Genomic DNA, 12,531 nt, shown 5'->3' with positions numbered 1-12,531 from the left:
CTATGAAACTTTCCTGACGACTGTGGTCTGCTGGAATCGCTTTCGATCCAGCGGACCCTGTGCCCCTCCTCCCCGCCTGCAGCCTACGTGCCCTGGCAGATCGGTGCAGCGGGGAGGGGAACTGGGGCTAGGCGGGGATCTCCTCTGGCACGTTCAGGTTAACCCAGCGGTAAAGTGGCCGCATTTGGCTGCCTAGCGGTGCCCGGAAGCCCTGAAAGGGGCCGTGCCGTGCGCGCTATGCAGCCCGCAGGAGGGGGTGTGCGCTGCTCAGCCACCCACTCACCCCGCCAGCCTGAGCTGTGGAGCGCGGCACACAGCCGGGCGGCCGCAGCGGTGCTCAGGGGAGCTGGGGAAGGGGCTGGCGCTGCCTCCTCTCGCTCATCTCTGCCCTGCGGAGCGCTCAGCCAGTGGCCTGAGCCGGCGCCGCGCTGCAGCCCTCGGCTCCTGCCGTGGACACGGGAGAGAGGAGGCGCCCCGGGGCCGGGGGAGGAGCAGCAGCCGTGGAGCCGTCGCCCCGCTCCCCGGCAGCCGGCGGCATGAACACCTGCGATGCCAAGGAGTACCTGGCCCGGAGGGAGATCCCGCAGCTCTTCGAGGTAAGGGCGGAGCCCAGTGACCGCCCCGCGGAGCAAGCCCGGGCAGGGGACAGATTCCGGGGGCCGCTTCCCCGAGGAGAACCCGCCTGACTCCGCCGGATCCATCCCGGGGCGCCGAGAACCCGTCTGACCCCCGGCCCCGCCAGCTCCCTCCCTGTGCCTTAGGCCGGACCCCAGCGCGGGAAGGGGGGACTGAGCCAGCCAAGTGCGGGGGCCGGAGAGGGGGGGCCCGGGGCGGGGGGCAGGAGAGAGGGGGACCTGGAGTGGAGGTGGGCAGGGGAGAGAGGGGGTTGCGGAGTGAAGGGGAATGGGCAGGAGACGGGGGGGCAGGAGGGAGGGGGCCAAGGGGTGCCCAGAAGGGGGGGAAATGAGCAGGAGAGAGGAGGGCCAAGAGGGACCCGGAATGGGGGCAGGATGGGCAGGAGGGAGGGGGCCAAGGGGTGCCTGGAGTGGGGGCAGGATGGGAAGGAGAGAGGGGGCTAAGGGGCCCCCGGAGTGGGGGGGGGATGAGGAGAGAGGGAGCCAAGGGGTGCCCGGAGTGGGGGCAGGGCCGGCGGGGTCCTAGGCTGGGCGGGAGCCGGGAGGAGAAGGCTGGAGCCCGCTCCGCATCCCAGAGCCAGGAGAGACTGGCGGGGACGGAGCCCGCTCGGATAGCCCGAGGACCCGGGAAGGCATCTGGGCTGCGCTTCTGCAGCCAACTTCACGCCGCCCGACCCTGTTCCTCAGCTGGAGAAGGGCCGGGTGGGGAGTGTCAGCGCCGGCCCCGGGGCCGCCCGGCAGGTGACCCCGCTGCAAACACGGGCTTTCTGGCTCCTCGGACCGGGCTGGGTTTGCCTCATGCAGCACAGAAACATCCCCCAGCCCTTCCGCTCAGGGCTCGGGTCCCAGCCTGGCCAGCAGCCGTCCCTGGGTGGGCTGGGAACGCGGAGCCATCGGGAGCTAGGGAACAGGAGTGTGTCAGTCACATATTCCACGTAACTCCAGGGCGCTTTGTCAGCCTTGGATGGAAGGCGTAATGTGCATGCTATTATTATCTCTTCCGTGATCATTTTGTCCTTCAGCCAACAGTAGAAAACGTCGTGTGTGACCAAACCCTTTTTTAAAAATCAGGTTAAAAAAAAAACACTTAGATAAAACCCATATGCCCAATGAGTTTCTATAGAAAAATGAAATGATTGTCTAGGAACTCAGGGATAAATGATCATCCATTTTTCAAGAGCTCAGTTCATTGACTGATCGATAACCCAGACTATGTAATGAGAGTTTTTTAAACATAAAATTGTTGAAGTTTAGTGTAAGCTACCTGGTATATCTATCAATGAAGAGTAATTTGCTTTTTCTAGTACAATGTGGATTTTTCCGCCGAGTAAACCATCTCCTGTCTGATCTGTATGAAAATATTATTTTTAGGCTATTTGAAACAAGACTTTCCCTATGAATGATTGAAAAGACATATATATATATATAGGGCAAAGGCTATGTTTATGTTTTATTCATAAGTTTACAAAATAAATGGTTTAATTATGGATACAGGCAATTGTGCACCTAGAGAGATGCAAGGCTTGTGTTAGCAAATAAAAGGCTCTGGTACCACAAAGGTATGCATTCTTCCACAGAAATAGGGACATAGTTGCAATGCTCAGTTATTTGATTCTACAAAAGGTGTAAGTCATGCATACAAATTATTTACGATATTATAAATGCAAATGCATATAAAAGCAACATTGAAAACTATATAAACTGTAGCTATTAAAATAACACTTGGAGAAATATTGAAACATTAATGTAAGGCATTTCATGTATTATACTAATTTCAACTATAGCACCCAATTTTATGCACATTAATCAGGGAAAGCTGAACAATACAATGGAAAGGACTACATCCTAAAGCATATGTTAAAAGCTAAGAGTAGGAATTGCCATATTGGAACTAATGGTCCATCTTTCACTAACAAAACCTATCCTTTTACTAATAAACAACAATCCTGTCTGCTCCAGAGGTGGTTATAACATCTCACCCTACCCTACATACACATTTATCCTGCACCAATTAGTGCATACTACAATTAATACTACACAATGGACATTTTCTAAATGACTATAGCGGTGGTCAGTTCAGCTTCTTATACCACATCCATCAACATGATGTTTGAGCACCTGTCAGGGCTTTTAAGATCTATCTAGTTTTTATTATAATGTTATCTCTCAAACATTAATATGAGCAAAACGCTTGTCATCATATTGTTTTTTCAGAAAATTATACATTTTTATTGAACAAGTAAACTAGAAAACATAAGCTTTGGGGCTTATCTAGCTAATACAAGAAACATTATATATATTTGCCAGTCAAAGATGTAGTTCTAAGAAAGATTAAAGAAAACTTGTTACTATTTTCTGCTTTCATTCCATTTGTAAACAGATAAATAAAGACATACCAAGGAGCCTTATGTTCTAAGTCATATTAGTGCCCTCAGTAGGCACAAATCCTACATTCCTTGTATATCCCAAACATTGACTTGAACTGGAGGTTTTGGGGGTGCAGGGAATGCAGAAATGGGTGCAACAAAATTAAATTCAAAATACAAGCCAGTGTTTATTTTCATAACCTTGGAACTATAACTTATTTTTGGATGTTATGTTTCAGAGTCTGTTGAATGGATTAGTGTGTTACAAACCTGATGACCCAATAGAATATTTGGAAGGATGTTTACAAAAAGTGAAGGAACTGGGAGGGTCAGAAAAAGTGAAATGGGACACGTTTGTTAGTCAAGAAAAGAGGACATTACCCCCACTCAATGGAGGACAATCAAGAAGATCCTTTTTCAGGAATGGTAATGTAAATCATAGAGCTGAATATTTTGTGTATCAGTGTAATATTAGGCAGTTTCAGATCCACTATTTTAAAAATGTATATTTACACAAGTTATCTCGTACTGCTATGACAAATTAGATGTTACACTTCTTTGGGGGGAAAGTTGTAGAGCTACAGACATATATACGCCAAAATATTTTAAACACATGTGCAAGCAATTAATGACCAGTTAAACCTGAAATGGTAATTTATGTAATTATTTTAAAAACTACTTTCAAGAGTAGTTGTTTGTTATTTTTTGGTTTGTAATAGTGGGTGGGTTGTTTTGTTTTCTCATAATGGTTGTTATGTAGGGGGAAAACTGATCAAAATTATGCCTCCTATGATGAAGTAGTTTGATGCAGAGGGGGAAGAAGTGTGTTGTCAAAGCCATGGTTCCTGGAAGCATTATGCCTCAACTGGTGTATGGGGAAGTGCTCGGAGATGCAACCCTTGCCAACACATTTGAAAAGGTGCATCCTGGTGCTTGACACATAGGAAATGCAGCTCTGCTGATGCACACACATGTTCTTTCCTTGGCTGCTAGCACTCTTGACCGTGCCATAATTGGCCACCATAATCCTGCAGCTAAACGATGAGTGTTTGTTGTGTGGATACGCTGCACTGTGGGAGAGTAACACATCTACATATAGACATAGTTCAACCTCAGATCTTTACAGTATTTGGGCCAGGTCTTTAACTGGTCCTCTTGAGCCACACACTCATTGCCTTCAGTGGATCTACACTGCTTTACACCAACTGAAATTTTGTCCCTGTATGTTCTAAGCAGTTATTAGAGCTGTACATTAATTTACTAACTATAACGTAGAGATTCAGTACATCTAAATCTGTCATATCAATACATGCCATTCATATATTAGTAACATTAATGATCAGTAATTAGTTCCTTTTCAAGTTGCCATAGTTATTCCTCCTATCCAGTATCTGTATGCAACATAAAAAGAGTTTCCACTCACAAAATCATAGATCTCAGGGGATCTACAGGAGATGAGGAGGGTCATCTGCTCAGACGCTTGTGCCTTCCTGCTGTCTGCGAGGGCAGATTTTCATTGAAGAATAAAAGTACTTTACCATAAATGCAAGCTTGTACATTTCAAAAGACACTAAAGATATCTTATAAACTAAAAACTAGTTTTTAAAAATTGAATAAACCAGTTGAGTGGAGAGACTCAATACCCAATACTTCTAGTAAGTAAAATAGCATTTGAGATATTGAAGAAATTTTGTTACCACTATATTTCTTAATATAGCAACACTAGTCTTCTTTCTGTCAACCTCATTTAATAAAAAAATGCAAGTAATGTTGACTTTGCTATTTATTTCCACTATTTCCCATTTATTTTATTGTTTTGCAGTGATGCCTGACAATCCTAACTTTCCTTATCGACGATATGACCGACTCCCTCCAATCCACCAGTTCTCCATAGAAAGTGACACGGATCTTTCTGAAACTGCTGAGCTAATTGAGGAGTATGATGTATTTGATCCTACAAGACCTCGACCAAAAATCATCCTTGTCTTAGGTATGAAGGCAAAGTGAGGGTCAGTTGTTTGACAAACCCGTATTATTATTCTCTCTTCATTGATATTTATAATGTAAATAAATCAGATGCCTACAGTGTTTAAACTTAAACTTTCCACTTAGGTTAGGGAAAGAATATGGTGCAAGTGCAAACTACGTCTCAGGTTTGGTTGCCAGATAAGAAAGTATAGTTGTCCACAGAAAAGGAAACACCTGTAAAATTAGATAAACTAGATCCCTGGTCTCATGTGACCTGCGCTTAAAACTCCTCGATGCATTAAATAACCAGCATATCCTGCCTGAGTGAAAGCGTGCCTCTTCAGCCCACTACTTTGATAAATTCATCTCTAGCTACACTCAGCCAGTTGTGTCATCAGTAAGAATGAACTACTTAATTACACACTTTTCATAAAATTCATCATTGCTTGTTGCTTAGTGGCATTTGCAAGCAAACTAATAATTTTCAACCTCAGGTAAGATATGCTAATCACTCAGTATACCTATAATTTAAATCCAGGTCAATAGTTTGTCCAGTGGACATGAAGCATTTGCATTTCACTTGTCTGGATTAGTTTTTTTGTTGTCTGGGTGTTATATTTCCAAATGCCAAGAGGGCCTGATTTTCAAATGCCATATCAGGGCCTGATTCTCCAATGCTTTGCACCATATCTAATCATTTATACCTGTGCAAAATGAGTGTAAATTGCTGCCAAATCAGACTTCTCCTCTCACTTACACTGGTGGTAGTGTTTTGTGCCCATTTTGCACTTACTTCGCATATGTGTAAATGACTACACAAGGTGCAAAGCAGTCAAGAATCAGATTCTGAATCTAAAAGGACTTATATTAAAGGGAACAAAATGTAATCTCCATGAGAGAGGATAATGTGTGTGTCTCCTCTACGATGTACAGCAGAAGCGCTGAGAACAAAATGTCTGCTGAACTCTGCACACAGGGAGAGTTCTTAGAAATGTAAAGGGCAATACACATAAAACAAAAAAGCATCACATTTTCATAGCTACTAGTGCATACCCCTCACAGGGCTGCTAGACAATGGTGTTTTCCTCAGCCTGTTGCTCCTACTTTCTAATGCAGAAATCAAAACATGGGGAAATTCCAGAGCCTTCATATTCTTTGAACTCTGTGACCTTCGGCAGATAGAAAAGTAACACAAATGCCTTTTATTTTTCTTATTTTAACAAATAGATGGCCGTCCTTTTCATAAGGGAGTAAATCCAGGCCTCTCTACTCTGTGGCCATGGAAGGCCCTCATGCTGTGGAATCAATGTGGTTCCATTGCACAAGTAAAGTGGGTGAAGACTGGATGTAGGTGAAATGCACAGTAAGCGTGCACTCCTGGAACAGGGTGGAGTTCTACTCAGCGCGTGCTTCCTGCCTGACGGCATGTAAGGAGCAGGGGATGGGTGCTGTGAAGATCTTTCTGTTTCCCATCTAAAGAGAACTATGTAAGCAGCCCACAAAAGCTACTTCAGCCATTGGGCTGACTTGCCCCCATTGAATGGCTCTGAAGCTTAGCAGGAAAAGAATCCTCTGTTGCACGTGGCGTATAACACCTACTTTCAAATTCTTTACATTATCCAAAAAATAGCAACCAAATTCAACTTCCTCCCTCTTTGTAAACACACTTGTCAACTTAAGTCATACTAAGAAACATCAAATCTGCAAAAGAGGAAAATGGATAATTATTTGACCTGGGAAATAATTTTGCACTTGTCCTCCTAACTTTATTCTCTGAACTTTTCCTCATTGTTTCATAAATCAGTTTGGTATAAAGGTAATTTTCTGACTGATAAAAACTTAGATATGAGAAGGTTGTGAACCTTTGATACCCAATAATTTGTGGCTTAATTATTTTTTGGGCACAAAACTAAGATGAAAGCATAGAAATAGAGGACTGTGTGCACTTCCTTTTTATTATGTGTTTCATGGCAAAGGAAAGTTTTTCCTGAAGATAAGAGTGAAACCCTCCCCCTTTACTCCGCACGCCATGTCCTCACTCCTCCCCCGCCTCCTGCCCACAGCAATCAGCTGGTTTGCAGCGTTGGGGAGGGAGGGGGAGCCTGCGCGCCGAGTCCTCACTCCTCCCCCTTCCTTTGTGAACACCACAAGCCAGCTGATTGCGGCGGGCAGGATGCAGGGGGAGGAGGAGGAAGGTGCTGATCCGTGAGGTCTGCCGGTGGGTGGGAGGCGCTGGGGGGGGGGGCGTAGGGGAGCTGATGTGGGACTGCCAGCTGTGGACAAAGCAGGCAGCCAAACGACGTTCTAGCGAAGCATTGCACAACTTTAAATGGAGCATGTTCTGTAATTGAGCAGGGACGTAAGATCTAAACAACATTAAGTGAGATGACATTGAATAAGGAGTTACTGTATTTGCTTCCACTGTATTACTTTATTTTTAAAAGTACACAGAAGGATAAAACTAATTCTGAATGGTTCTTAAATTCTTGGGGTCCCTGAAGTGTATATGACAGAAATCATTACATATACCAATTCTCTTATACCTTCTCCACTCATTTAACATTTTAAAGTATGTTAATTTTACAAACTCCAGAATTTTCTGCAGACATAGGAATAGACATTGATACTCCTATTCCATGAGTAGTTCCATTGACTTAAGTGCGACCACTTGTAGACTAAAGTACATTTTTAATGTGAATAAGGTCATCAGAATATCCATCCCTCCATTTGGATTCTATTAGTAATAGCTTTCCTTAACTGAAATGCAGAAGAGGGCTTGAGACTCTTCTTCCTTACACTAGTATAAACCAGGAAAAGCTCCACTAAAGAGCTTAGTAAAGGGAGGTAAGTGAATGGAGAATCGGGCCCAGAAAGAACAAGCTCATCTGTTTTTTTGACTCATGCAGATATTTTATTTTAGATTGTTAACTTTAGGTTCGGTCCCGCAATAGATCCACTTCCACTGACTTTGATGAGAGTGCTAACTATGAAACATCTGCAGGATTTGATTTGATAGTACACTGGGAGATGTCATAGTGAATTTGACATTCCAAATGAAAGCATAATTTTTTGCTTATTTTTACAATAGGTGGCCCAGGAAGTGGGAAGGGAACCCAAAGTTTGAAAATAGCAGAACGTTATGGATTTGAATACATATCAGTTGGTGAATTGTTAAGGAAGAAGATCCACAATACAAGCAGCAATAGAAAATGGAGTCTAATTGCTAAAATAATTACTACGGGAGAACTGGCCCCTCAGGTACAACTCACCTAAGAAATACCTTCTCTTTGGTAAAAGATTTTTACATGCTGCGTTAATGTGCATCACCAAAAAACTTTTAAAACTATTTCTCTCCATGAAAGGAAACAACCATAACTGAGATAAAGCAGAGATTAATGCAGATTCCTGATGAAGAAGGTATAGTTATTGATGGATTTCCAAGAGACGTTGCACAGGCACTCTCCTTTGAGGACCAAGTAAGAGACTGTCTTTATTCTTAAGAAAACGTATGTGTCTCATATCATTGTTAAGCTTCTTGAAATTAATGAGCAGATTCTCAGCATTGCTCTTCAAATCTTTTCAACATAATTACAGTTGACAAAAGGTCACTTTCTTGGCATATACTTTAGAGTATGAAGACAGAAAATTCTGTAAAAAGACAGAATGTGATAGTGGAACCAAATAAGCCTAACCTTCTGCTGATGTATTGAAAATCCTCCCAAGTTAAGGAAAAAAATCGAACAATTTTCATACATTAATCATTTAGGAAGGGAAAAAAGTTATCCTTTAATATTTAATTGTACAATTTAAATGTTCATTAAGAGAAACACATTGAAATCAATGAATTCCTTCACAATCAAAGAGGAATGGTCTCAAGGTTATTCTGAGGTGCTGAAAAGATTGAAACAAATGCTAAGATTAAAATTGCCTGCATTTTTGTGAGCTCACTTAATCCAGTAGTGGTCATCTCATTTTAGAAATAGTTGTCTGTTGGCTTGCCTAGTTCTGATGAAATCAATTTAGTCAGATAAAATGATAACATAGTAAAATACAGAGTCTATCGGGATGACATAGACATGTATGAAGGCATGTATATAAGTAAATCTAAAATATGTAAATGTAATTTCCACTTGGGTGCAGTGTTGTGAGGAAAAAATGTTATTTAATCTTCTGGTTAAACACTGTAACATATAATATTTCCTTATGGCCATATGCAAAGGTTACAATTCAATATTGCATTTCTAGCATGCTTTTCAAGCAAACCATTTCAGAGTTCTCCACAATCTCTAAAAGCACTAATTATCATTTCTGTACTTTGAATTCTAAATGGAATTGCCTCAATAGAAGTAACAAAAAGAAAGCAGCCTAATGAGGCTCTTCATTATTGCTCTTTTATAAGGTATAATTCTGTGTGAAGTTCAGAAAACCAAATTGTGAAAATTAAAAGAAACTGACAAAATAGTTATTATGGAAAACAGTTGATGACTGCCAGCTACATTTGCTTATAAATTAAGAAAGGAGAAGTTTGTGGTTAATGTTAATTATTTTTGAAACTGAAAAAAGAAAAGAAATTTAGTCCAAATCATCATTCCTTGATTCACTTTTCGTTTTCAGTAGACGTTTAAAATATCTTTTTATAATAAAATTGCAGTGAGTGTAAGCAGGGTGGTGTAATTTGAAGAGAGTTATGCCAGGCAGGTATATATAAGGTTTATGCATTACATAAATACTTATAGAGATATAAGAATAGTGATCATACAGTGTAAGTACATACATCATTAAAAATTGGGCCTTATTCTTATTTACTCTAAGACCCTTCTACATTTTTGCTCAAGCATTGTAACTTGGCCTTAAAGGGATATGGCCCCATTACACTGCCAGAGCCTTACTGTAATTGAGAATCAAGCCCAGCACATTTATTCATCTCACTATGAGCCTTTTGCCGAAGTCTATGTATGTATTTATTTCTTTAAGAACATATGGTCTGATCCTGCAGTCTTTGTGCACTAAATCTCCCACAAACATCAAGGGGAAACTTGAATGTGCAGAGATAGCAGGAGTAGACCCAGAATTAACATTTAAAAAATTTATAACACACTGATGATTGTCAACAACAAAAGATAAATCCTATATTAAAATCTAATAAGCAGAACAAAGAGGAAAACTCAAACACTGTCACCAACCAATTAAACGTTTAAAAAATAGCATAGAATTAGAGAAAATTAAACAGTAATAAGGCATTTTACAGACACGGCCCCAGATTCAGCAAAGCATTTAAACAAGTGTTTAACTTTAAGCATGAGTAATCTATCACTATTTAACAGACCACCTAGGTTCTTTATTGTATTGGGTCCAATGAGAACAAAGTCCCTTCCCTGAAGAGTTCACTGTCTAAGAAAGGGGTTGCCAACTTTAATATGCGGCTCCTTGTATAGGCACTGACTCTAGGGCTGGAGTTACAGGTGCCAACTATCCAATGTGCCAGGGGGTGCTCACTGCTCAACCCCTGGCTCTGCCACAGGCCCTGCCCCCACTCCACCCCTTCCTGCCCCCTCCCCTGAGCCTGCTATGCCCTCACTCCTCCCCCTCCGAGCCTCCTGCACACCACGAAACAGCTGATTGAGAGGTGCGAGGAGGGAGGGGGAGGTGTTGATCGGCGAGGCTGCCAGTGGGCGGGAGTCGCTGGGAGTGGGGCGGAGCTGATGGGGGGCTGCTGATGTATTACTATGGCTCTTTGGCAACGTACATTGGTAAATTCTGGCTCCTTCTCAGGCTCAGGTTGGCCACCCCTGGTCTAAGAGCTTACAGATGAATGATGACGAATGGCATACAACTAAAAGCAGTGATTTAGTGGTGAAATGGAGGAAGCTTCTTGGTGCTATGACTTTGTTGTTTGATTCGGTTGTTGGCAAGGGAAGAATGAAAAGAGATGGGAGTGGAGGGATAGGCAGGAACTACGCTGCACGGGTTCTCCATACCCCCAACAACTATCCTATGGTGAAATTATTCCATATACATAGGACCAGCACTTGGCCTATAAACCTCTTAAATCCCACATAAGCCCCTACGCAGGGGTGCATTTCACTCTTAAAGATGTTGTGACTAATACCGCTATGCCTCTGTCAAGCCTGAGGAGGTGATGGGGGTAGCCACTGAAAGGTAAATCCCTCTGCACAGAAAGGGAGCAGGAAGAGGTAAAGGCTTATTTGTGAACTCTTCTGTTGCTGCACTCAAATATCTCTTATTAGCTTTTTTAAAAATTCAATTGTCCTATCAAAGTTCCGCTAATATGTGTTAAAGATACCCTTCTGGTAACATTGTTAGCTCTCATTGATCCTAGGAGACTAGGCAAACAGAGGGGGATGATGACAAATGCTAACTTGGGCTCCTTTTTAATACGTCCCATTGCTTCAGGGCTGCTGTTGATTTATTCTTATGTTTTTCAGAGGAAAGAGGGGATATATTTGGTCATTTTAGGCTGGAATATACTACCAGTCACATCCTTCATTTTCAAGCTGATCAAATGGCATTTGCTAAATTATATTCCTCAGAGTCCTATTCTGACAATGCAGTGCTATTTGCGTCTCTGTGCATAATCCTATGTATGCAGCCATGTTCCAGTCTGATCTGTTCTGGGGTAAATCAGACCAGTGAGGAAGGAATCATCACCAGCTCCACAAGTTGGAGTTGTGGAGCTGGTGGAGCTTTTTGGGGTAGTGTCATGGGGAGAGAATACTGTTTTCCCTATTCTTGTCCCTTCCCTCTCCCCACACAAAGGCCATGGAAATTACTATAGACCTAGGGCTGACATATGCATTAAAATATACTAGAACTATTTTAATCTGCTGTGCGGTATGATCAATGGGGATAGGGTCACGTTTCTCCTGGTTTTGTATTGTATAGAAGTAAAGAATGCTGGTTATCTCTTAAAAGATCTCTGTAGAGCAAGCAACAATTCTCAAACCATAAGAGGGATGGTCTTGTGCTTAGTTACTGGATTGGCAGCTGGTAGCTACCAGATCTGGATCTAGTCCCAGCTCTACCATAGACTTTCTGTGTGATAAGCTTCAGTAAGCCACTTACTCTCTCTGTGACTCACACCCCTCTTCTGTAGCATGAGGATAATAACTGAAGGGATAGCATAGCCTTCAGGCTAAACTTGACAATGTTTATAAAATGTTTAGAGATCCATAGGTAGAAAGTGCAGTGGAATTGTGAAGTACAAACTACTGAACACTTCACAATAATTTGTATGAGACTGCAATTAAAAAATATGACTTGTGTTTTCTACAACTTATAAATGTTTAAGCTTTCTTACTGGCTGTGTGTAGAAGCTATTCATAATTTATAATAAGGAAAGGGGAAAATTGTTCTCATTAGCCAAAAGTGAAAAGATGAGAAATAATGAGTTGAAGCTGCAGTAAAGGGCGTTTTGATTAAATAAGATACTTCTTAATTAGAAGATCTACTAGGAAGTAGAACATGTAAGAGAAATGGTGAAATCCCCAGTAATGAAAACAATCAAATCCATATTAGCCTGGAATATATACCCCTTATTTAAG

At 42.2% G+C, this 12,531-nt stretch overlaps 1 protein-coding gene across 1 annotated transcript in view; it reads left to right on the top strand.

The window, feature by feature from the left end:
* The first annotated feature begins 255 nt into the window (after positions 1 to 255).
* The window catches only part of AK5 (adenylate kinase 5), a 164,723-nt gene continuing 152,447 nt past the window's right edge, over positions 256 to 12,531 (top strand). Inside the window, exons 1-5 of the mRNA XM_054037166.1 lie at positions 256 to 596; positions 3,241 to 3,427; positions 4,824 to 4,991; positions 8,058 to 8,227; positions 8,332 to 8,445. Coding sequence (XP_053893141.1) covers positions 537 to 596; positions 3,241 to 3,427; positions 4,824 to 4,991; positions 8,058 to 8,227; positions 8,332 to 8,445 — 699 coding nt within the window. The 5' untranslated portion in view covers positions 256 to 536. The remainder of the gene's footprint in view (positions 597 to 3,240; positions 3,428 to 4,823; positions 4,992 to 8,057; positions 8,228 to 8,331; positions 8,446 to 12,531) is intronic.

The sequence above is a fragment of the Malaclemys terrapin genome, chromosome 8 (genome assembly GCF_027887155.1).
Source record: "Malaclemys terrapin pileata isolate rMalTer1 chromosome 8, rMalTer1.hap1, whole genome shotgun sequence".
Classification (NCBI taxonomy): domain Eukaryota; kingdom Metazoa; phylum Chordata; order Testudines; family Emydidae; genus Malaclemys; species Malaclemys terrapin.
Note: the sequence above shows the minus strand (reverse complement) of the source record. Positions and strands in the feature narration are given on the sequence as shown.